Source organism: Aulostomus chinensis, chromosome 17 (assembly GCF_037954235.1).
Source record: "Aulostomus chinensis isolate RoL2024-O1b breed Wild chromosome 17, RoL_Achi_v1.0, whole genome shotgun sequence".
NCBI classification, from domain to species: domain Eukaryota; kingdom Metazoa; phylum Chordata; class Actinopteri; order Syngnathiformes; family Aulostomidae; genus Aulostomus; species Aulostomus chinensis.
The window spans coordinates 131,557-157,101 of record NC_141336.1 but is presented as its reverse complement, the minus strand read 5'-3'; the positions used below and the strand labels follow the sequence as shown (position 1 = coordinate 157,101).

Here is a 25,545-nt window from a genome sequence, read left to right as displayed (position 1 = left end):
TGAACTCATCAATGATCCACATGGAACAAACAAGCTGACTAAACTGGAGGCCTGTCTGAAGGACAGAAAAACATGGAGGACCCATCATTTCCTTTATTAAACTCTGATAAAAGTGAAGTTATTGTCCTGGGCCCAAAACATCTTAGAGACACCCTATCTAATGAGATAGGTACCCTGGAAGTCAAGTCAAGTCAAGTCAATTGTATTTCTACAGCGCCAAATCACAACAAAAGTTATCTCATGACACTTTACTGGTCGAGCAGGTCTAGAACCACGCTCCTTCAATGAATTTACACCCAACAATTCTCCATCAGCAAGCACATCCTGCAACAGTGGCGACGAAAACCTTCCTTTTAACAGGCAGGAACTTTGAGCAGACCCAGGCTCGATGGGTACGGCCTTCTGCTTTGACCGGTTGGGGAGAAAGAGAGCAGGAGAGCAGGACAGAGACAAAGACAGATAATGGAGGAAGACAGAGAGACAGAAGGAAAGAGTGGGACAGAGATAAAGAGAGAGAGAAAAGGAAGAGACTGATGGACAGACAGGGACATGAGCAGGTGGAGCTACAGGTGGCAGCTTGAGCCTCTTCAGGTCTGCAGCCTCCTCCAGCAGCACCCGGGATCTGGGATGAGGGGAGCCCGAAGGCTCCGGAGAAGAAGATGAGTTAGTAATATGTATGAGTATGATTTATGTATGACAAATATAGGAGGACAGAGAGGAGTCGAGAGAAGCCCAGTGCATCATGGGAGATCCCAGCAGTCTGAGCCTATAGCAGCATATCTAAGGGCCACCCTAAGCAGCCCAACTATAAGCCTGATCAAAAAGGAAGGTCTTAAGTCTGCTCTTAAAGGTCGAGAGGGTGCCTGCATCCCGCATTGAAACTGGGAGACGGTTCCACAGGAGCGGAGCCTGATAGCTGAAGGCTCTGGCTCCCATTCTACTTTTAGAAACTCTAGGAACCAGCAGGAACCCCGCATCCTGGGAGCGAAGGGTTCTAGCTGGATCATAGGGGACTAGGAGCTCTGTCAGGTATGAAGGAGCCTGACTGTTGAGGACTTTGTATGTTAGAAGGAGAATTTTGAATTCTGTTCTGAACTTGATAGGGAGCCATGCAGAGAGGCCAGTAAAGGAGAGACCTGGTCTCTTCTACCAGTTCTCATCAACATGCGGGCAGCAGCGTTCTGGACCAGCTGGAGAGTCTTTAGGGACCTTCTGGTGCAGCCTGATAGGAGGGAATTGCAGTAATCCAGCCTGGAAGTGACAAAGGCATGGACTAGTTTTTTTTGCATCCTTTTGAGACAGGATGTGTCTGATCCTTGCAATATTTCGTAAATGAAAGAAAGCAGTCCTAGAAATTTGCTTAATGTGGGCATTAAAGGACAGATCCTGATCAAAGAGAACTCCTAGGTTCCTTTCAGTCGTGCTGGGGGCCAAGGTATTTCCTTCCAGGGTACCTATCTCATTAGATAGGGTGTCTCTCAGATGTTTTGGGCCCAGGACAATAACGTCACTTTTATCAGAGTTTAATAAAGGAAATGATGGGTCCTCCATGTTTTTCTGTCCTTCAGACAGGCCTCCAGTTTAGTCAGCTTGTTTGTTCCATGTGGATCATTGATGAGTTCAGCTGTGTGTCGTCTGCATAGCAGTGAACATTAATGAAGTGTTTCCTGATCATGTGACCGAGAGGAAGCAGATAAAGGGTGAAGAGGACTGGTCCAAGCACAGAGTCTTGAGGAACACCATAAGTGACTGCAGTGGTTTCCTAGGGTTTATCATTAGTGAGTACGAACTGAGATCGACCTAGTAAATATGACCTGAACCAGTGAAGTACAGTTCCTTTAATGCCAATGACAGGTTCCAGTCTCCGTCGAAGGATATGGTGTTCAATGGCATCAAAAGCTGCACTAAGATCTAATAAGACCAGAACAGAGACCAGTCCCTCATCTGGTACCAGTAGGAGGTCATTGGTAACTCTGACAAGTGCTGTTTCTGTGCTAGGATGAATCCTGAACCCTGACTGGAAATCCTCTAATAGGCTGTTGCTATGGAGAAAGTGACACAGCTGTTTAGCAACTGCTTTCTCCAGAATTTTGGAGAGAAAAAGAAGATGTGATGTTGGTCTGTAGTTGGTAGAACTTCTGGATCCAGGGTTGTTTTTTTGAGAAGGGGTCTAATTACTGCCACTTTAAAGGACTGTGGGACGGAACCAGATACCAGCGCCACATTGATCATATCTAAGAGGGAGGTGCAAACGAGGGGTAGAGAGTCCTTAAGTAGCTTGGTTGGGATGGGGTCTAGGAGACAGGTAGATGGTTTAGAGGAGGAAATGATTGAACTGAGCTCATCAAGGCTCAAGGCATTACCTTGGGCCCCAGCACGACCATAAGGAACCTAGGAGTTCTCTTTGATCAGGATCTGTCCTTTAATGCCCACATTAATCAAATTTCTAGAACTGCTTTCTTTCATTTACGTAACATCGCTAAGATCAGACACATCCTGGCTCAAAACTTTCTTTTTTGTGTTTTTGTGCCCCAGAACTATGGGGAGGAGATGGGCATCTTCTCTTTTGCTCATCTCCATTATTTTCTTTTATTTATTTTCTCCATTATTTTCTTTTTTATGACCATTGCTGTTTCCGGAGACCCCGCTCGCACCCATGACCCTATTGTTTACAGTAGGGACCAGCTGTTAGCTTTGCGGACTAACAGCGGGCTACTGGCCGGAGAGAAACCAGACATTCCCCACGAGCTGAAGAGGAGGAAGCGGGGATGTCGGGCCGGGAAGGAGCGCCGCAGGAAGAGGAGACGTTACAGACACGTCCTCCCGTCCGTCGTCATGGGGAATGTTCGATCTCTCCCCAACAAGATGGACGAGCTAGCGGCGCTGACCCGGCATCAAAGGGAGTAACGCGAGGCCAGCCTGCTGCTCTTCACGGAGTCATGGATGACGGCGCAAACTCCGGACACACACGCTGAGTTGGACGGCTTCCAACTCGTCCGAGCGGACAGGACGACAGAGAGCGGCAAGAGAAAAGGTGGGGGACTCGCTGTGTTTGTGAACAATAGATGGTGTAACCCCGGGCACATCACTATTAAAGAGCAAAGCTGCAGTAGGGACATTGAACTGCTAGCCGTTAGCCTCAGGCCGCATTATCTCCCGCGGGAATTTTCACACGTCGTTGCGGTGACCGTGTATGTTCCCCCGTCGGCTAATGGCGACGCAGCGTGCAATGCCCTGTTTGTCTACAGTTAGCAGGTTACAAACACAGAGCCCCAACGCCCTGCTGCTCATCTCTGGAGACCTCAACCATGTCTCCCTGTCGTCCTCCCTACCCACCTTCACCCAATATGTCACCTGTTCAATCAGAGACAATAAAACACTGGACTTATTTTATGCCAACACCAAGGAGGCATATACACCCCACCCCCTCCCCCCTCTTGGACGAGCTGACCACAACCTGGTGTATCTCCAGCCTGTGTATGAACCTCTAGTACACAGGCAGCCAGCTGTGACCCGCATGGTCAGAAGATGGTCCTCAGAAGCTGAAGAGGCTCTACAGGTCAACTTCGACTCGACCATGTGGGAGCTCTTTAGTGAGGTTCATGGGGAGGACATTGATTCTCTTACGGACACCATAACGGACTACATTAACTTCTGTGAGGAGAACACCGTTCCCACCAGGACTGTGCGGTGTTTCTCCAACAATAAGCCCTGGATTACTCCAGACATAAAGGCCCTCCTGAAGGAGAAGAAGAGGGCATTTATGTCGGGAAACAGAGAGGAGCTGAAGGCTGTGCAGATCCAGCTGAGGAGACGGATCAGAGAGGGGAAAAAGGCCTACAGGGTGAAGATGGAGGGTCAGCTGCAGGACAGTAACGTCACTGGTGTCTGGAGGGGCCTGAAAACCATTTCAGGCCACAAAAGCCCAAAGACGGTGACTGCGGGGGACAAAGACTGGGCTGATGAACTTAAGCGGTTCTTCAACCGGTTTGACCAGGCGTCAGCCCCTTCTCCCAACCTGCCCCCCCTGCAGCAGCCCCCACCACCGCCCCCCACTGTGGATTTCCCCTCCTCCCCTCCTACACTCACGACCAGCTCCCAATTTCAAACGGCTGCCCTCTCAACCAACCAACACCCCACCAACACCCCACCCCCTCCTCCAACCCCCGGTCTGCCACCTCCTGCTGGCTCCTGCCTGTCTGTCACCACTGTGCAGGTGAGGAACCAGCTGAGGAAGATGAAGGTGAGGAAGGCAGCAGGTCCGGACAACATCAGTTCCCGGCTCCTCCGGACCTGCTCCGACCAGCTGTGTGACATCGTCCAGCACGTGTTCAACCTGAGCCTGAAGCTGGGCAGGGTCCCACAGCTATGGAAGACTTCCTGCCTCATCCCCGTGCCCAAGACCCCCCACCCGAAGGAGCTCAACAGCTACAGGCCGGTGGCGCTGATGTCTCATCTGATGAAGACACTGGAGAGACTCGTCCCACCTGCGACCTCTGGTGAGCTCCTCGTTGGACCCGCTGCAGTTTCCCTACCAGCCCGGCATCGGCGTGGAGGACGCCATCATCTACCTCCTCCACTCATCGCTGGAACACCTGGAGAAGGCTGGAAGCACTGTGAGGATCATGTTCTTTGATTTCTCCAGTGCCTTCAACACCATCCAGCCCATCCTGCTGGGGGACAAGCTGCAGCATGCTGGAGTGGACCACCACCTTACGACTTGGATTACGGACTACCTCACCAACCGACCACAGTATGTGAGGGCACAGGGCTGTGAGTCGGACATGCTTCTCTGCAGCACTGGGGCGCCGCAGGGGACTGTCCTGGCTCCGTTCCTGTTCACCCTCTACACCTCGGACTTCACCTACAGCTCTCCATCCTGCCACCTCCAGAAGTTCTCTGATGACTCTGTGATCGTCGGCCTCATTACTGACGGAGATGATCGGGAGTACAGGGGACTGATGGAGGACTTCGTGGACTGGTGCCTGCAGAACCACCTCCAGATCAACCCAGGGAAGACTAAGGAGCTGGTTGTGGATTTCTGCAGGAAACAACATTCTCCACCTGCACCAGTGAACATCCAGGGTTCAAACATAGAGAGGGTCACCTCCTACAAGTACCTTGGTGTTCACCTGAACAATAAACTGGACTGGTCACACAACACGGACGCCCTGATCAGGAAGGGGCAGAGCCGGCTCTTCCTGCTCAGAAAACTGAGGTCTTTTGGAGTGCAGGGGTCACTCCTTAAGACCTTTTATGACTCTGTAGTGGCCTCAGCCATCCACTTTGGCATCGCCTGCGGTCAGGCAGCATCTCAGCCCGGGACAGAGAGAGATTGGACCGGCTGGTCAGGAGGGCCAGCTCTGTCTTGGGCTGCTCCCTGGACACTCTGGAGGAGGTGGGCAACAGGAGGATGCCGGCTAAGATCACAGCTATGATGGACAGACCCTCCCACCCCCTCCAGGCCACTCTGACAGAACTGAGCAGCTCCTTCAGCCAGAGACTGTTACATCCGCGCTGCAAGAAGGAGAGGTACCGCCGCTCATTCCTGCCCACTGCTGTCAGGCTGTTTAACAGTCACACCTGAACTCTGGACTCCATTAGGCCAGACATACCTTTTCACGACAGCAATATGAAGACTTCCATCAACTGCAAGATACAATTGTGAGCAACTGTAATAACTGCTTTTCAGTATACAGTGTTGCAGTACCACTGTACATAGACAAACAGTATATTTGAGACTGTACATACTCCACTGCTGTACATACTTCTTCCTCTTTAACTTTTGTGTATTATTTTTATATATTACTTATTTTTGTACATTTGCACATACCTCATATTTATCTTCACATACTATTTATGTTAAATTCTCCTTGTTCTTGCTGCTGTAACGATGTAAATTTCTCCACTGTGGGACGATTAAAGGTTGATCTTATCTTGATCTTATCTTATCTTAAAAGGATCCAGAAAAACTAGTCCCTGCTTTTGTCACTTCCAGGCTGGATTACTGCACCTCCCTCCTACCAGGCTGGACTAATAAGTCCCTAAAGACTCTCCAGCTGGTCCAGAACGCTGCTGCCATGTGTTGACTAGAACTGGTAGCAGAGACCAGGTCTCTCCTGGACTGCTTCTCTGCATGGCTCCCTGTCAGATTCAGAACAGAATTTAAAATTCTCCTTCTACCATCAAAGTCCTCAACAATCAGGCTCCTTCATCCCTGACAGAGCTCCTAGTCCCCTATGATCCAGCTAGAACCCTTCACTCCCAGGATGCAGGGTTCCTGCTGGTTCCTAGAGTTCTAACAGTATAATGGAGCCAGAGCCTTCAGCTATCAGGCTCCCCTCCTGTGGAACCATCTCCCAGTTTCAGTCCAGGACCCCGACCCCCTCTCTAGGTTTAAGAGCAGACTTAAGACCTCCTTGTTGATCAGGCTTATTGTCAGGACTGCTTAGGCAGGCCCTTAGATCTGCTGCTATAGGCTCAGACTGCCTGGATCTCCCATGATGCACTGGGCTTCTCTCTCCTCCTCCTGTCCTCAGACGTGTTACTAACTCCTCTTCTTCTCCCCTCATCCCAGATCCTGGTGCTGCTGGAGGAGGCTGCAGACCTGAAGAGGCTCCAGCTGCCACCCATAGCTCCACCTGCTCATGTCCCCGTCTGTCCATCTGTCTCTCCTCTCTTCTCTCTCTCTTTATCTGTCCCACTCTTTCCTTCTGTCTATCTGTCTTCCTCCATTCTCTTTCTTTGTCTCTGTCCTGCTCTCCTGCTCTCTTTACCCCCCAACCGGTCAAAGCAGAAGGCCGTCCCCCTTGATCCTGGGTCTGCTCGACGTTCCTGCCTGTTAAAAGGAAGGTTTTCGTCGCCGCTGTTCCAGGATGTAATTCATTGGAGGAGCGTGGTTCTAGACCTGCTCGACCTGTAAAGTGTCATGAGATAACTTTTGTTGTGATTGGGCGCAATAGAAATAAAATTGACTTGACTTGACTTGAAATTAAGGTACCAGCCATCATCATCAAAATATAGACTGTTTCCCAGAAATACATGTTTCTCAAGATTCTTGAGGATGTTGGTGTGGCAGTGCATAAAGCATCAGCTGAAGAAGAGGACGAATTCATAATTAGCCTCATGTGGAATATTGCCACTTGCACACGCTGCTATTGGTAAAAAAAAAAAAAAAAAGAAAGAAGAAGAAGCAAAAAACAAAACATTTACATTTTCGAAAACAGCCACAAGTTTTATGCCTCTGAGAAGTGGTTGAGACCTCTTGAACTTTTCTTTTGATCTTCTTCGGCATATGGGCCAATGGCGAATGTCGGACCATTTTTATTGCCGAATGCCTTGACAAGCACCTCCATGCTCATAAAAGAGCGGCAAACTATTTAAAACAGTGTGTGATGAAATTGTCAGGATCCTGCCTAGACTCAGTGCACTCCTGCTCCATGTCCATGTTTATTTTTAGTTTTCCTCAGGGCTTCCAAGATACACTGCGTCTACCCTCCTCTGCACACCTGCTGCTCATTTACCTGATTCCACTCGCCACACCAACAGCAGTCTGAAGCCAGTCTCTTCCTCCATTCATCACCAGTTTGTTGTTCCAACCCCTGTGGTAACGCTCTGGGTCACTACTCTATCTTCTTGGACTCCAGCTCAGATCTGTGAGTTTTTTGCCTTGACTCACCTGTTTGTTTTTCCTTCCTCCAGCCCTGTCGTCCATCTGCCTCTGTTTCTCCTTTTCTTTTTTGAACACTGAGCCTGAATGAAGTGCGTTTGTTATCGATCTGCATTGTGGGTTCAGTTCCGTGCCTTTTGAACTCCTGACAGATATATTACATAAATATTTACAGAGGGTCACATTTGCATGGGATTAATATCACCAATGTTTTTTTTTCCGGACCGTTTGACTGAAGGTAAAAGTTGCCATAAATTTTACTGGCTTACTCTGTTTTGTTTACTGACATGGTGCATTCAGACGGCATGTCCCCATGTGAAACTAATCCAGTCTGAACAGGGCTTTTGTCTTTGTCCCTGCCTTCTATCTCTCTCTCCTCTCCTACAGAGAGACCGACGATAGGGACAGAGCGTGGGTATCGAAGTCCCCTTGATGCTTCCAGTGCCTACCAATGATCAGTCTTAGACCTCATCTCTCCCCTTGCCTGCCATTGCTCCCCTCTGTCCCTAGGTCTCAGCTCCCCTCCATTAACAGATCCACTACCTAGTGGAGTCATTAAATATATATAAATTGAATAACTCTGCTTTCACTGTGATTATCACATTTTTGAGTTTCATGGAGATGTCTTCATATTTAAAATGTGAGCCTTGTCCAATTTTTTTTAATTAAACAGTTAAAGGTGCCGTAACACCTGCCAGCTGCTATTTAAAAAAAATACTTTAAACATATAATAAATGCCTCCCGGAAGAGAGAGTTTTACATCTGTATCAGTACAAACACAATGTAGAAGGTTGAACAAGAAGATCTGAGTTTCCCAGCTCTGCTTCTACTGTGGATTAGTATCACATGCTCACATGGCAAGAGGGGGAGAAAAATAAATACCTAATCTGCCAAACAAATCCAGCCACACAGTGTGTTGCAGCATAGAAGTTGTAGGGTGTAGACACAACTCACAGCTTCAGTCTCAAGGGCAGCTCACAATTAGAAATTTTGTCACAATAAAAGGCGGGAGTGAGCTTTTATGAATAACTGATGTGAAGTTTATTTCTACTTTTAATTTGAAAGGAATTAAATACCATAACTCCTATTTAAAAAAAATGTTTAGTGTGGTTTTGGTAGCATTAAAGAGTAGGTTTCTTTCCCAAAGAAATGGAAAATAAAAATAGAACCACAGAGAATTTTATGAAGTCTTTTATGTGTTATCACTTTTATATTGTTCTGATTGATCTGATTATGGTTAATTGCTGAAGGAAGTTAACCACTCCTGCCAAGGAGCTTATATCCAATTTAGCAGCCTATTTATAGTTACATATATAAGAAGGTACAATTCAAGGTAAAGTATACTGTATTGTTTCATAATTTGATTATATTTACAAATGATGAAGTTTGAACTCTATTGCACATTGCAATTTTTTTTTTAATCAAACACATTAGAAGTAGTTCACTTGTTTGCAGTAAAGAATTGGATTGGCACTGATGATGCAATCATACATCCACATTCCACCCACCTGGCAACCAGTGTAACCAAATTTCCAGCTTCCATGGATGTCCGAGGCAGCTGACATGGGATAGCCGATCCCGGCCACTCCAATGTCAGTGAAAGCCAAATTAATTATAATAAAGTTGGTAGCAGTGCGGAGCTCCTTAAACTTCACAAACATTAGAAGAACAACAATGTTGCTCATTAAACTGACGACACCTGAAAAGAGACAAAGTTTCAGTTTTACCTTGCATATTGCAACTTTTCAACATTTCATCTTTATCCTAAATAGAAACTGCCGTGGTAGGCAAATTAGAAGTTGATAGCTCTGACAAAAAAATGATTCTATTCATTCCTGTCTGGATGTTAACAAATTATCAAGTCAAACTTTGTACTGTGGAAAGGCCCATGAATCTGAATGAACTGTGAAAATAAATAAATCAATTGAAGGAACAAGCACTGAGATGGTAGCAAGGATATTGAGGTTAAGAAAAGTGACAAGTAATGTCTCAAGCCTGAGCAGGCATAACCCTACACTTGGGCCACAAGCGGGGTTTTATCAAAATAAATTCAAGTGTACAATAAATAACCAGCCATTATGCTGGGTGTGTGCATGTTCATGAGCCGTGAGCAACAAAACATGTTTCGGTGGAAACGGGTCAGGAGGACGAGGGGGGTCATGGCTCAGTTGGAGAACAGGATAGAGCACCACAGACTGTGCTTCTGATTGAAGTTCCTTATAAAATACAGTAGAAGCTGTGATAGTTGGCTATTTGACGGCATTGTATTTTGACAAAGGAGTGAATGTCGCCGCCATGGACATTAAGGTGGTGGCACTTATCAGAAGGAATGCATTTCTCTACATTAGCAGTCCCACATCATGTGTAGAGTATAGAGTGATGCTCCACCCAAAAGGTGTATTTCAACTTTCAAGCATTTTTTAAAAAGGTGTCTCGAGCTCACAAAAACATTTCCTCGCCACTGCATCCTGTCCTTTTATTCCAGATTGCAGGAAAAGCCAGCCACACATATTTAGCTTGGAGCAACAGCTAAACTGTCCAAAAGTGTCTGCTTACAAACTCGATAGGTGACTGACCAATATAATCAAGGACTAATTAATTCAGCTGTATACTCAGTCATCCACCAACATTTGGAGCGAAGAGCAAACTAAGTAGAAACATTCCAGAGCAGTGCTCATTCAGCCCCATGAGCTGATGCTTTCAGTTGATCCAGCTCGCTTGCACTCACCTATGCTCGACTCCTGTTTGTGACTACTTGAAAGGAAAAAGACAGTTTTTGGATGTATTGCTTTAATCTGCCCATTTCAGGCAATTGATTTTGAATTTGGATTTATTTTGATGTTAATCTGTCATAAAAAAATTGATGATAATAAGCTTATTTAGCCTTTTAAAAACACTGTATCTGCTGTGGGTTTGGAAACAATAAGCCAACTGTCAACCATATATCTACCCATTAAGTGGGACTTCCCACACAAGAAAAGATGGGGTATGTTCGAACAAAATATAAATGTCACCCAAGCCATTACTTTTGTTTCATTTGTGTTGGTGCTTCCAAGTTATACTGAGAATTGTGCCTGCACTCCTAACAAAGGGGAATGGAATCTCTTGCAGTCTTTAGACTTGGGATATTATACATATTCTATTTATACAACGAACAACATTTTGTTCACCTCAGGTGCATTGGAGTGGGGGCATAAATCTGAGCAAAAGATTAAACCAAATTCTAGAGTGGTACCACTACATTGAGAGGGTCCTCATAATTTAAAGTGAATGATATTAACACAACAGAAATATGTTATATCTTAGAAAAGCATAGAAAACTGAATTTACACTAAATCAGTAAAAACACACAATATTCAACAAAACGGTGATTGATCTGTTTCGTAAAGCCATGGGTGGGTTCTTTTACCTGCCGTGATAAGATATCCAGCCACTATGTTGTGCTCCAGTTGGGTAAAGGCACTTTTTCCTCCATAAGGTGCAACATCGTCTGAAACATTGACTCCTGAGACAATCACCATTTTTGAGTTTTTAAAGAAAAAAATCAATAATCCCACTGTCTAAATGAAATAATCGTCCACCTAACACTGTAACTGTCTTGGAAGTATTGCAATTTCAGCCTTTTGCTGAAATCATACGAGTACAGTTTTTGAGAGGTTTGGGAAGTACATGTGAAGGGATGAGCTGAAGAGGCTTATTACATACCACTGCTTCCCTGCTGCCAGTTAGCAAGAGGCTGCACCAGAGAGGATTACTGCATCACATGGAATGGTTTGCAACTGGAGCTCTGGCCAATAAGTTCTTACATTACAAAACTGAGGCTGGGTCACAACTGAACTAAAGACCACGGGGTTAGGATTATGTTGCATTCAGTTGCTCCTCATAAACTTGCATGCTTGAATCTTTGAGAACCACTGCTTGTGACAGTTCAATGACCACCTGATAAACTGAAGTCTGAACTAAGCCAACTGACAAACAGCTTGTGTGGAAGAGGTGGACATGGTGGAAACAGTTCTGGAATCAGAACTGGTAATTATCAAATGATTTTCTCTAATGTGCTGATCTAATGTAAAAAACAGTGAAGAATACAAACCAGAGGAGGCAATTCCTGAAGAAATTGCAGTTTGAATGCTGAGAGCTGACGCTGTCAGTTGCTGTTGCTTTCCTGGGGTTTACTGACTTCAGCACCCGCCTCCCATCGTGCTCCCCCACTGTGAAGATATGGCTGGTGTTGGCTGGTGAATGTGATGTAACTGCTTCGTGAGTTTTTTTTGTTTGAAGCAGTTTAGCTCCTCTGCTAGAAAAGCATCACCACCCATAGCATAATATACATGAGGGCCACTAGGGGGTGGTCAAGTGCAGGGATAGACAGTATGGTGGCCAGGGCTTAGCAGTCAGAAAGGGGAGATAAGAAAAGATAAAACTTTATTCGTCCTGTTGAAGTACGCCGACTTCACCGGTCCGTTGATGAGAAGAGAACAACCGGAGTCGTCTGCTTTAGACAAATCAACACTTTATTTCACACAACAAAGCAGACACAGATCTATCTGCAGACCTTCACTACAGGCACTTTGAGAGTGCAGCAGAGAGTCTGAATAAGATATGAACGGACAGTGAATATATGCTTGAAGCCACACCTTTTTGCTTACGTAATTTTACACTCATGCACATCACACTTCTTGATTAGTGCTCCTGCCTCCTGCACAGTCAGGTCGTCTTGTCCTGTTGTTTTCGTCATTCAGCCTTGACAGTTCGGGCGCAACTAGCAGCCTGCACAACTTAACATCAACAATCACATCATGTACTGATACACAATCAACTCCTGATATGGTGGTGACATATGAACAGAACATGATCAAAAGCTCATTTTCTCACAATTCCCCCTTTTGATCTCCTTTAGGAGATCACTCTAATTGGTAACGTTGAAAATCAAGTTTACTCCTCAGGATCTTCTGGCTCGTCAATTAGTGGAGGAATGCAAAGAAACTTTTAATCCACTTGATTCAGCTTGAAGCAGTTAAAACACAGTGCTGCCTGTGAGGGCTAACTTGAGCATAGCGGCAAGAAAAGTAAAACATACGACCAGCCAGGAAGATGAGCAGAATCAATTGTCCATCATTTATGTTGTCAGCTGTTCTGGGTGGTATCTTCTTTCTTCTTTCTTCAGTCACAGGGGTCGACTACCCTGTGACCTTGCCACTGACCGGGGATTATTTTGCCCCTTTGTTGAGGTCAGGGTTTGACTCTGACTCAGCCGAGTCAGTGCACCGTCTTTGAAGGTCTGTGTGGATCTCCTGGACCGATCTGCCTGGTTCCTCTGCCTCTGCGCACTGGCTCCAATGGTACCAAGAGTCTCCTTTCCCTCTGAGCTGCACCGCGTGGGACGTCCTCTCAGTCACCTGGAATGGACCGGTCCACCTGGGTTCAGACCACTTCCACTTGATGACCTTCAGCAGGACCCAGTCAGCAGTGGGGAGGATGCCCTCGACCTTCGCCAGTCTTTTGTCCTGGACCTGTTTGGAGAAATCTGAAATGAGAGCTTGGAGTTCAGTAGAATATGCTTTGTGCCCTCTTTCGAATTCCAGCTCCACTGGTGGCAGGCCTGCTCCTGGTCCTGGGAAGTGCCTCCCTGTGGAGAGTTCAAATGGGGTGAAACCTGTTCCCTGATTAACAGAGCATCGAACTGTCATTAGAGCCAACGGTAGAGCATCCAACCAATTTAATTTTGTCTGTGCACAGATTTTAGCCAATCTTTGTTTGATGGTTTGGTTCATTCTTTCCACCTTACCTTGTGATTGAGGGTGATACACGGTGCCAAACGAGTGCTTCAACCCCAACATTGCCACACACAAAACACATCCACACACATCAACACATACCTGTACCCTCTGACCGTCGTCCCCATGTCCGTGTAGTCTATCACAATCTCCCTGCCTGGCCTGGTCTCCAGTGGAAACATACCTGTCTCAGGTTTAATGGTTGGCTTAGAGTTGTACAGGGAACATATGGAACAGCTTTTTACCCAACTCTTTATTGTGTCTGATAAAAATGGATGCCACCATTCTCTCAGAATTTGACTCATCTGAGCCGCTCCCACATGACCGATTCCGTCTGCTTCTTCCATTGCCCACTCTCTGATTCCAGGGGGCAGTATTAGCTGTCCATCAGGCCCTCGCCAGAGCCCCACAGCTTCAAGTCCTCCTCTCTGGTCCCATGTTGTCTTTTCCTGTGGTGAGGCCGCCTTTTGACATCGGCTGATGTCAGTCAGCGTGACCTGTGGAGAGTTGTAGTTCTTCTTCCATACTCACCATTTGTAGTTGGGGAAGATGACCTGTTGCTCTCTTCGCTGCCGCGTCTGCTTCTCCTGTTGCTACTCCTGTAATGGCATTGTCATGACCTTTGCACTTTATGATAACCACCTCCTGGGGAAGTTGCAGAGCTTCTGCTAATAGTCTCATTTCCCGCTCGTGTTTAATGGGTTTGCTACCGTGAGGTATCCTGCTCTGATCCATTGTCCCAGTTCCACATGTGCTGCTCCGGCGGCATAGGCAGAGTCCGTATAGATGTTTATTGGTTTTCCTTCTCCTAGTTTGAGAGCTGCAATGAGAGCCATTACCTCTGCTTTTTGTGCGGATTGCTGTCCTTCTAGTTGCCGGGCCTCTCTTGTCCCCCAGTTGGGTCCTTCCTTCTTCACCACCGCGTATCCTGCTTTCAGTACACCTTTTTCATCTTTGTAGCAACATCCGTCTGTGAACATCTCTTCAGCATCTGTTAATGGTTGAGCTTTCAGATCTGGTCGTACCTTTTCATCCTTTTGTGCTTCGTGTTCACACTCATGTGGTGGTCCGGTTCCCATCCAATCCGCCATGTTGATTCCTTCATGGGTGAATGTGATGTTTGGTGCTTCCAGTATTTTACTGAGTCTCTGTTGCCTTAGTGATGTCAGGGTGAATGTCTGGGAGTTGACATATGCTATAATGCTATGTGACGTGAGTGCCCTTAGGGGGTGTCCCATCACTATGTGTGCTGTTTTTTTTAATCAGTTTTGCTACCCCTGCTGCATGTTGTGTGCATTTTGGGTGTCGTTTTTCCATGGAGTCTAGCATTATGCTGATGTACATGAGTATGCTCCTTTCTCCCCCTTTTTTCTGAAACAGAACACCGTTAACCACTCCTTCTGCTTCAGAAACGTCAAGGAAAAATGGAGACTGGTAGTCAGGTCGGGCCAGGTCTGCGACCTGTGCTAGTTTCTGTTGGAGTTGTATGAAGACTGACTCGGTGTCTTTGGTCCAATTTAGTTTAGCATTGAGGTTAAGCATGCCATTCCTTTAATCAAGTTACGGAGAGCCTGTGTCGTGCCCGTATACTCAGGAATGTAATTGCGACTGTACCCAGTCAGACCGAGAAACGACAACATTTCCTTTACAGTCATGGGCTTTGGGTGATGCAGAATGGTAGATCTATGTGCAGGCGACATGCCAGCTCCTTTTCATGAAAGTACTCTGCCCAAAAAGGTAACTTGCGTCCTGACCGCTTGGAGTTTGTTTTTACTGACCTTAAAACCGCGTCCAGCCAATCGGATGAGGACAGCCTTTGTTGCGGCCAGGCACGCTACTGGTGTCGGTGCTGCAATGAGAAGATCATCTACATACTGGATTAGAGTGGTGTCCTTAGGAAGCGGACAACCATCCAGGGCTTGTTTTAGTACCTGATTGAATAGTCCTGGTGACAGCGCAAATCCTCTGGTACCCTGGTGTATCGCCACTGTTGTCCTCTGTAGGTAAAGGAGAAAATGTGTCTGCATTCGTCTGCTAGTGGTAAGCAGAAAAAAGCGTTAGCCAAATCAATGCATGTGAACCATGGTTGGTGCGGTCCCAAATTGGTGAGTGCCACATAGGGGTTGGGCACAGGAATGGTGGCTGTGGTCAGAATTTCATTTATAGCTCTTAGATCATGTGCCATGCGATATTTACCTGTCTCTTGTTTTTTGACCTGCAGTATGGGAGTGTTCCATGCGGAGGTTGCTGGTTCTAATACCCCAGGTTTGATGAGACCTGCAATAGTATCAGCTATACCTGCTTTTGCTTCTGGTTTGTGGGGATATTGTCTGATCCATGAGGGAGTGGTGTCTACCACAGAAAATGTAACAAGTTGACAATCAGTGAGCCCGTCATCCATGGGCCCTTGGGACCACAATTCCTCAGGGAGGGTAGATAGCGTCTCTTCCACTGAGGGGTGGTCCATCTTTTCCCTACCGTGGTTTCTGGGAACGTGATCATGTTGTCGTGCAACTGTGTCTGTTACTCTTAGGTTAATGCAGTAGGTTTTGCAGGTAGGTGAGAACGAGACAGCAGGTATCTGAGTCGTTAACCAATCGGTGGCTGCTGTGGCTATTTTGACCATCGTGCCAAGATCTTTAGCTTGATGGTAAGGATGTAATGCGAGGGAAACGTGTGGAACTGCTTCGTCCTGCATACGATACCATACCATCTGTTCTTTGGAGAGGATTGTGGCCGCAGCTACACCCTCTGGACCAGCATAAATATTTTGTGACTTGATTTGCCATTGTTTACCTTCCAGGTGTGCTTCGATTTCTTCCTGATACCACTCATTGCTCATTCGGTCGTAGAAGAGGGTAACATGAGGTGGGTCGGGCGGAGGGACGTAGTGCTCGAGTAGGGAGACCCAGGGTTTCCACTGCAGGTAGGCAGACAGGAGGCTATTACATAGGGGGGTTTCAGGCTGTAACATACCCCAAAAGATGTCCACCAGCTCGTCCTCCAGTGGCTTAAGAAGGTACTGCCCTGCTCCGTGGGTGTTAGGATTACATCGGAGGCATGTTCCATCTGGTAGAGTCACAGTGAGTCCATCCGGACTGCACAGGATGGAGGCTCCTAGTTTGATGAGAAGATCTCGCCCCAACAGGTTAACAGGTACACCAGGAGAGACAACAAATGGATGCAAAAGAGTCTGTTTACCTAATTGGGTTTTCAGTGGTATTGTGAACGGCAGTTTCTGTCCAACCCCAGAGAAGCCCACGATGTTCACCGTTCTCGAGCAGATAGTCTCTATGTCATCCGGGTTTTTCTGTGGGGTGTGTCACTGTTGTTGTTAGGTGCCGGGCTCCTCCCACTCGTCCCCTCCTATCAGGGGATATTGTCCATCCTGGACTGGTGCTGCCTGAGGATCAGGGGTCCTCATTCCTCTGGGTGGTCCGCCACTACCTCCATGCCCACGGGGTGAACGTCCCTGCATGTGACATTCTCTTGCCCACTGTCCAAGTTGTCCACACTAGTAGCACTCACCTCCCGCCTGCTGTCCCCAAGGCAGTCTCCCACGGCCTCCTCCACCTCTCACCCAGCCCCTTCCACCTCGAGCTCCTCCCCTGTATCCTCCCCACGAGTTCTGAGCTCGCCATTGGGCAGCTGGTCCCCTTGGTGGACCATGCGGTCTCAGTTGGGGGGCCCACAGGGGTACTGGGAATGGATCTGGTGTCTCTGGTTCAGGGGGGGCAGCCGGGACACAGTTCCCCAGCCATTTTCTGCAAACTGCTAGATATCATTTGTTTATGCATCATAGTTTCTTTTTTCTTTTTGTCATTTACCTTTTGTCTCGCCTCTCCCAGCTGCAGCTTCCATAATTGTGTTTGAAGATCTCTTTCTGAATTTTCTTCTTTGTTCGCCTCATCTTTGGCTCTCTGCAGGTGGTGCACAAGATGCTTTTCCCATATGTTAGAATCACTTCCTGGTAATCAGGGTTACTCATCATGTTTTCTCTTACCGATTCAGGCACTCCATCCAACACAGCTTTGCGAAACCATTCCTGTTGAACCCCAGCCTTCCCGGGGTGGCACCCGGTGTGTGTGGTCCACTCATCTTTAGACTGAGTTAGATATTCTCGAGGATGCTGGGACGAGGTCCAGGTTAGTTTAGGAATGACGGCCGTGTTAGGAAATGGAAATTTGCTCCTTATAGCTTGCCCTAAGGGGTCTATTACTATTGTTAGTGGCATGTCATCAGGGTCTCCATTAGTGTCAGCGTCTAGTTCAATGTCTTTCAACTCATGTCGGGACATGCAGCGGGATGCTACAGCTCTGAAATCACAGAGTGCTAGTTTCTGTCCGGCAGTTAACACATCTTATTTAGTCAACCAGAGTCCGCCTCCCTCTGCTGGTGGAGGCATTTTATCAACGACTGATTGCACATCACCTAACGCAAGAGGTTTGTATTTGTCACCTCTGCCCTCTCCCATTTGCAGCAAGGGGTATTGTTTGTGGCTGCACAGTGTCATGTTAGATGTACTACGTGGTGGCTGTGTTTTGGATTTTGTGATAGTGGGTCCTGTCACCTCACTCCTGAGATCTATCTCGTCGAGTGTTATGAGGTCCTTCTTCTCTCACCGTCTTCCTCCTTTGACAGATGGATGGAGAAGTTGAGAGAGAGATTGTTGATGTTTGGGGCCCAAGGACTCAATGGAGGCCGCTGGGGCAGCAAATGAAAAATATTTTGGTTGTAATTGGGAAAGTGGGTTCAGATAAAGACAAAGAAAAGGCAAGAAGTGAGGCAAAGAGAAGGATAGAGGAGGTGTGAAAAGAAAGCAGAGCAGGGAAAGAGGACCGGATGGCACTTGGTAAGTTGTTGTGGGAGAAGGAGAGAGAGAACAGGGAAAAGAGAGATGAGGCTAAAAAGAAGGGTGATCAGGCAGGGCTATTGGAAAGGAAGAAGTGGAGGAAAGAAGAGAAAAGACATGAGGAAGAGAGAAGGGGGTGGTATGGTCTGGCTGTGTTTTGTCAGGGAGTGGAACATGCATATCGAGTAACCCTCCTGTTGAGCTGTGTGTTCTCATGTCATTGTATTTTGTATTTGCACTGTTTAGTAATTTCTATGTGACATTACCTTTATTGTGAAATAATCACCGGATATAATGTGGGCGGGCACTTCCTGTTCCATTGGTCTTTGCCGTGCTATTTTCGGTGTGTTCGTTTTCCACGTACGAGAAAAGAATGCTGAGGGATGTATTGCCCACAGAATAAAGACACAAACAATTACCAACGGTGTATTACTTATTTGTGGACAAGTGGAGCCTGCTGCTGGTGGTGATGGACACTCAAGGAACGGGAGGTCAACAAGCAGAAAGCGCAACACCTCCCCACCAAGGATGACCCGGAGCACCAGCAGGCCCCACCACCATATCAAAAAGGTGGGTGTCAACCAACCGCGCCACCTGCAGGACTCTATCCCGCGCTACAGGTCACCTCCGGCAGGTTCATCGTGGAGACTGAGAAAACATCCACTGCCCCGGCTGCCCTAGGTGCGGTCGGGGCAGTGGATGCTCCAAATCCAACCAACCCTGGCTGAAAAGGGAGAAGAGGACGCCAGAAGTGTAAGTTCTCGAGGGACAAATTCTGGTCACGCAGAATATGGACTTCTGTTCGCAGACGAAGTGAGTGAGGCGTTCGATGACCAAGTGCAGCGGGAGAAGATGAATGACCCACGAACGCCATCCTTCTGGACCCGTGAGGCGATGGCAAAACGCCCCGGGAAAGGAAAATGAGTTGAAGTAATGGGCTCACTCTCAGGCTATTGGGAGAAGGAGGAAAATGGTGAGGAGAAGAAGGACCTCATAACACTCGACAAGATAGATCTCAGGAGTGAGGTTACAGGACATGCTATCACAAAATCCAAAACACGGCCACCACGTAGTACATCTAACATGACACTGCACAGCCACAAACAATACCCCTTGCTGCAAATGGGAGAGGGCAGAGGTGACAAATACAATCCTCTTTCATTAGGTGATGTGCAATCAGTCGTTGATAAAATGCCTCCACCAGCAGAGGGAGGCGGACTCTGGTTGACTAAATTAGATGTGTTAACTGCCGGACAGAAACGAGCACTCTGTGATTTCAGAGCTGTAGCATCCCGCTGCATGTCCCGACATGACTTGACGGACATTGAACTAGACGCAGACACTAATGGAGACCCTGATGGCATGCCACTAACAATAGTAATAGACCCCTTAGGGCAAGCTATTAGGAGCAAATTTCCACTCCCTAACACGGCCATCATTCCTAAACTAACCTGGACCTCGTCCCAGCATCCTCGAGAATACATAACTCAGTCTAAAGATGTGTGGACCAGACACACCGGGTGCCACCCCAGGAGGACTGGGGTTCAACAGGAATGGTTTCGCAAAGTTGTGTTGGATGGAGTGCCTGAATCAGTAAGAGAAAGCATGATGAGTAACCCTGACTTACCAGGAAGTGATTCTGACATACGGGAAAAGCAATCTTGTACACCACCTGCAGAGAGCCAAAGATGAGGCGAACAAAGAAGAAAATTCAGGAAGAGATCTTCAAACACAATTACTGAAGCTGCAGCTGGAAGAGTGTAAGGGAAATTCTCCTTGTAGACCGTTGAGAGTTGCTAATTCTCTGAAGAATCACAGACTCGGTGTGATGAATCAAGTCTTTTTAATGCATGCAGCATGGAGAGAAGACTGCTGAGTGTTCTCTCCCGATCTTTACAATGTCTCAACCTTTATACCATCAACAAGAAAGGGCAGATGGTTTCCCCATCACAGCAACGACTGTATCACCTGTTCATCAGCTGCTCCTCACCTCCCCCCCTTCATCCTGTCTGCTACTGTTGTCATTGTTCCTTGAGGTCAGGAGATGGTCACAGAAGCTCATGTAATTGACAAAATGCTTTCTGAGACTAATACTCCTAATCCACAGTATCTGTCAATTTAATTCCTACAAGAGGCAAGACAAAAGGTAAATGACAAAAAGAAAAAAGAAACTATGATGCATAAACAAACGATGTCTAGCAGTTTGCAGAAAATGGCTGGGGAACTGTGTCCCGGCTGCCCCCCTGAACCAGAGACACCAGATCCGTTCCCAGTACCCCTGTGGGCCCCCCAACCGAGACCGCATGGTCCACCAAGGGGACCAGCTGCCCAATGGCGAGCTCAGAACTCGTGGGGAGGATACAGGGGAGGAGCTCGAGGTGGAAGGGGCTGGGCGAGAGGTGGAGGAGGCCGTGGGAGACTGCCTTGGGGACAGCAGGCGGGAGGTGAGTGCTACTAGTGTGGACAACTTGGACAGTGGGCAAGAGAATGTCACATGCAGGGACCTGCACCCCGTGGGCATGGAGGTAGTGGCGGACCACCCAGAGGAAGGAGGACCCCTGATCCTCAGGCTGCACCGGTCCATGATGGACAATATCCCCTGATAGGAGGGGACGAGTGGGAGGAGCCCGGCACCTATCAACAACAGTCACACACCCCACAGAGAAACCCAGATGACATAGGTAAGGCAGATCCTATGTTGTCTCTAAGGGTGTTGGATGGCGACCTGTCATTTTTGGTCGACACGGGAGCCACACTCTCAACTCTAAACTCTGAACCACCACAAGAGACTATCTCCTCGAGAACGGTGAACGTCGTGGGCTTCTCTGGGGTTGGACAGAAACTGACGGTCACAATACCACTGAAAACCCAATTAGGTAAACAGACTCTTTTGCATCCATTTGTTTTCTCTCCTGGTGTACCTGTTAACCTGTTGGGGCGAGATCTTCTCATCAAACTAGGAGCCTCCATCCTGTGCAGTCCGGATGGACTCACTGTGACTCTACCAGATGGAACATGCCTCCGATGTAATACTAACATCCACGGAGCAGGGCAGTACCTTCTTAAGCCACTGGAGGACGAGCTGGTGGACATCTTTTGGGGTATGTTACAGCCTGAAACCCCCCTATGTAATAGCCTCCTGTCTGCCTACCTGCAGTGGAAACCCTGGATCTCCCGACTCGAGCCCTTCGTCCCTCCGCCCGACCCACCTCATGTTACCCTCTTCTATGACCGAATGAGCAATGAGTGGTATCAGGAAGAATTCGAAGCACACCTGGAAGGTAAACAATGGCAAATCACATCACAAAATATTTATGCTGGTCCAGAGGGTGTAGCCGCGGCCACAATCCTCTCCAAAGAACAGATGGTATGGTATCGCATGCAGGACGAAGCAGTTCCACACGTTTCCCTCGCATTACATCCTAACCATCAAGCTAAAGATCTTGGCACGATGGTCAAAAAAGCCACAGCAGCCACCGATTGGATAACTACTCAGATACCTGCTGTCTCGTTCTCACCTACCTGCAAAACCTACTGCATTAACCTAAAAGTAACAGACACAGTTGCACTACAACATCATCACGTTCCCAGAAACCACGGTAGGGAAAAGATGGACTACCCCTCAGTGGAAGAGACGCTATCTACCCTCCCTGAGGAATTGTGGTCCCAAGGGCCCACGGATGTCGGGCTCACTGATTGTCAACTTGTTACATTTTCTGTGATAGACACCACTCCCTCATGGATCAGACAATATCCCCACAAACCAGAAGCAGAAGCAGGTATAGCTGACACTATTGCAGGTCTCATCAAATCTGGGGTATTAGAACCATCCACTTCTGCATGGAACACTCCCATACTGCAGGTCAAAAAACAAGAGACAGGTAAATATCGCATGGCACATGATCTAAGAGCTATAAATCCTCTACTGTGGAACCAGCTCTCTCCATGGGTCAGAGAGGCAGACACTTTAACTACGTTTAAGTCCAGGCTTAAGACCTTCCTCGATGACAGAGCCTTCAGTTAGGACTGGTTCAGGTAGCTCTGAACCATTGATAGCTATACTGCTACAGGCTTAGACTGCTGGGGGACACATCAGGTTACATGGAGCCCTTCCCTCCTCTCCCTCCTCTTATTCCCTACTGTTAAACCGGCCTGCACTCCCCTTCCATGAACCAGTCTGCCATCCAGTCCCCCATCAAGCTGGCTTGCTCTCCCTGCCTCCCCTCCCATGAACCAGTCTACCATCCAGTCCCCCATCAAGCTGGCTTGCTCTCCCTGCCTCCCCTACCAGAAGCTTCCTTCTTCAGCTGTTATTAACATTTCCGTGTTTCTCACATTCTGCATTGTAAACTGTTTTCTTGTCTGTAACAACATCTACTGCACGTCTGTCCGTCCTGGGTGAGGGATCCTCCTCTGTTGCTCACCCTGAGGTTTCTCAGATTTTTCCCTGTTAAAAGGGTTTTCTATGGAGTTTTTCCTCAGTCGATGTGAGGGTCTGAAGGCAGAGGATGTTGTTATGATGCCATGTGAAGCTCTTTGAGACAAACTGTTTGTGAAAACGGGCAATACAAATAAAATTGCCTTGCCTTGCCTTGCCTAAATGAAATTCTGACCACAGCCACCATTCCTGTGCCCAACCCCTATGTGGCACTCACCAATTTAGGACCGCACCAACCATGGTTCACATGCATTGATTTGGCTAACGCTTTTTTCTGCTTACCACTAGCAGACGAATGCAGACACATTTTCTCCTTTACCTACAGAGGACAACAGTGGCGATACACCAGGGTACCACAAGGATTTGTGCTGTCACCAGGACTATTCAATCAGGTACTAAAACAAGCCCTGGATGGTTGACCGCTTCCTAAGGACACCACTCTAATCCAGTATGTAGATGATCTTCTCATTGCAGCACCGACACCAGCAGCGTGCCTGGCCGCAACAAAGGCTGTCCTCATCCGATTGGCTGGACGCGGTTTTAAGGTCAGTAAAAACAAACTCCAAGCGGTCAGGACGCAAGTACCTTTGTGGGCAGAGTACTATCGCGAAAAGGAGCTGGCATGTCGCCTGCACATAGATCTACCATTCTGCATCACCCAAAGCCCATGACTGTAAAGGAAATGTTGTCGTTTCTCGGTCTGACTGGGTACAGTGGCAATTACATTCCTGAGTATACGGGCACGACACAGGCTCTCCGTAACTTGATTAAAGGACATGGCATGCGTAACCTCAATGCTAAACTAAATTGGACCAAAGACACCGAGTCAGTCTTCATACAACTCCAACAGAAACTAGCACAGGTCGCAGACCTGGCCCGACCTGACTACCAGTCTCCATTTTTCCTTGACGTTTCTGAAGCAGAAGGAGTGGTTAACGGTGTTCTGTTTCAGAAAAAAGGGGGAGAAAGGAGCATACTCATGTACATCAGCATAATGCTTGACTCGATGGAAAAACGACACCCAAAATGCACACAACATGCAGCAGGGGAAGCAAAACTGATTCAGCAGACATAGTGATGGGACACCCCCTAAGGGCACTCACGTCACATAGCATTATAGCATATGTCAACTCCCAGACATTCACCCTGACATCACTCAGGCAACAGAGACTCAGTAAAATACTGGAAGCACCAAACATCACATTCACCCATGAAGGAATCAACATGGCGGATTGGATGGGAACCGGACCACCACATGAGTGCGAACACGAAGCACAAAAGGATGAAAAGGTACGACCAGATCTGAAAGCTCAACCATTAACAGATGCTGAAGAGATGTTCACAGACGGATGTTGCTACAAAGATGAAAAAGGTGGACTGAAAGCAGGATACGCGGTGGTGAAGAAGGAAGGACCCAACTGGGGGACAATAGAGACCCGGCAACTAGAAAGACAGCAATCCGCACAAAAAGCAGAGGTAATGGCTCTCGTTGCAGTTCTCAAACTAGGAGAAGGAAAACGAATAAACATCTATACAGACTCTGCCTATGCCGCCGGAGCAGCACATGTGGAACTGGGACAATGGATCAGAGCAGGATACCTCACGGTAACAAACCCATTAAACACGAGCGGGAAATGAGAGTATTAGCAGAAGCTCTGCAACTTCCCCAGGAGGTGGCTATCATAAAGTGCAAAGGTCATGACAATGCCATTACAGGAGTAGCAACAGGAGAAGCAGACGCGGCAGCGAAGAGAGCAACAGGTTATCTGCCCCAACTACACATGGTGAGTATGGAAGAAGAACTACAAATCTCTCCACAGGTCACGCTGACTGACATCAGCCGATGTCAAAAGGGGGCCTCACCACAGGAAAAGACAACATGGGACCAGAGAGGAGGACTTGAAACTGAGGGGCTCTGGCGAGGGCCTGATGGACGGCTAATACTGCCCCCTGGAATCAGAGAGCGGGCACTGGAAGAAGCACACGGAATCAGTCATGGGGGAGCGGCTCAGATGAGTCAAAATCTGAAAGAATGGTGGCATCCGTTTTTATCAGACATAATAAAGAGTTGGGTAAAAAGCTGTTCCATATGTTCCCTGTACAACTCTAAGCCAACCATTAAACCTGAGACAGGTATGTTTCCACTGGAGACCAGGCCAGGCAGGGAGATTGTGATAGACTACACGGACATGGGGACGACGGTCAGAGGGTACAGGTATGTGTTGATGTTTGTGGATGTGTTTTCAGGATGGCTAGAGGCGTGGCCAACAAAGAAGGAGGATAGCAAGTCGTGGTGAAGTTTTTGATTAATCAATACATTCCTCAGCACGGGTTCCCACAGAAAATTAGATCAGATAATGGGACACATTTCAAAAACCAACATCTACAACAGGTGGAGGCAATGTTGGGGTTGAAGCACTCGTTTGGCACCGTGTATCACCCTCAATCACAAGGTAAGGTGGAAAGAATGAACCAAAACATCAAACAAAGATTGGCTAAAATCTGTGCACAGACAAATTTAAATGGGTTGGATGCTCTACCGTTGGCTCTAATGACAGTTCAATGCTCTGTTAATCAGGGAACAGGTTTCACCCCATTTGAACTCTCCACAGGAAGGCACTTCCCAGGACCAGGAGCAGGCCTGCCACCAGTGGAGCTGGAATTCGAAAGAGGGCACAAAGCATATTTTACTGAACTCCAAACTCTCATTTCAGATTTCTCCAAACAGGTCCAGGATAAAAGACAGGCGAAGGTCGAGGGCATCCTCCCCACTGCTGACTGGGTCCTGCTGAAGGTCATCAAGCGGAAG

The 25,545-nt window shown here is 47.6% G+C and overlaps 1 protein-coding gene and 1 pseudogene across 1 annotated transcript in view; both read right to left on the bottom strand.

Annotated features, from left to right (window-relative positions):
- Nucleotides 1-11,377, bottom strand: part of rrh (retinal pigment epithelium-derived rhodopsin homolog) — a 55,784-nt gene extending 44,407 nt beyond the window's left edge. Inside the window, exons 1-2 of the mRNA XM_086182617.1 lie at nt 11,079-11,377; nt 9,178-9,368 (exon numbers count right to left, since the gene is read on the bottom strand). Of these exons, the coding sequence (XP_086038743.1) occupies nt 9,178-9,368; nt 11,079-11,190 (303 nt within the window). The 5' untranslated portion in view covers nt 11,191-11,377. The remainder of the gene's footprint in view (nt 1-9,177; nt 9,369-11,078) is intronic.
- A 2,552-nt stretch (nt 11,378-13,929) lies between these two features.
- LOC147245900 (uncharacterized) lies at nt 13,930-17,115 on the bottom strand (annotated as a pseudogene).
- Nucleotides 17,116-25,545: the final 8,430 nt, after the last annotated feature.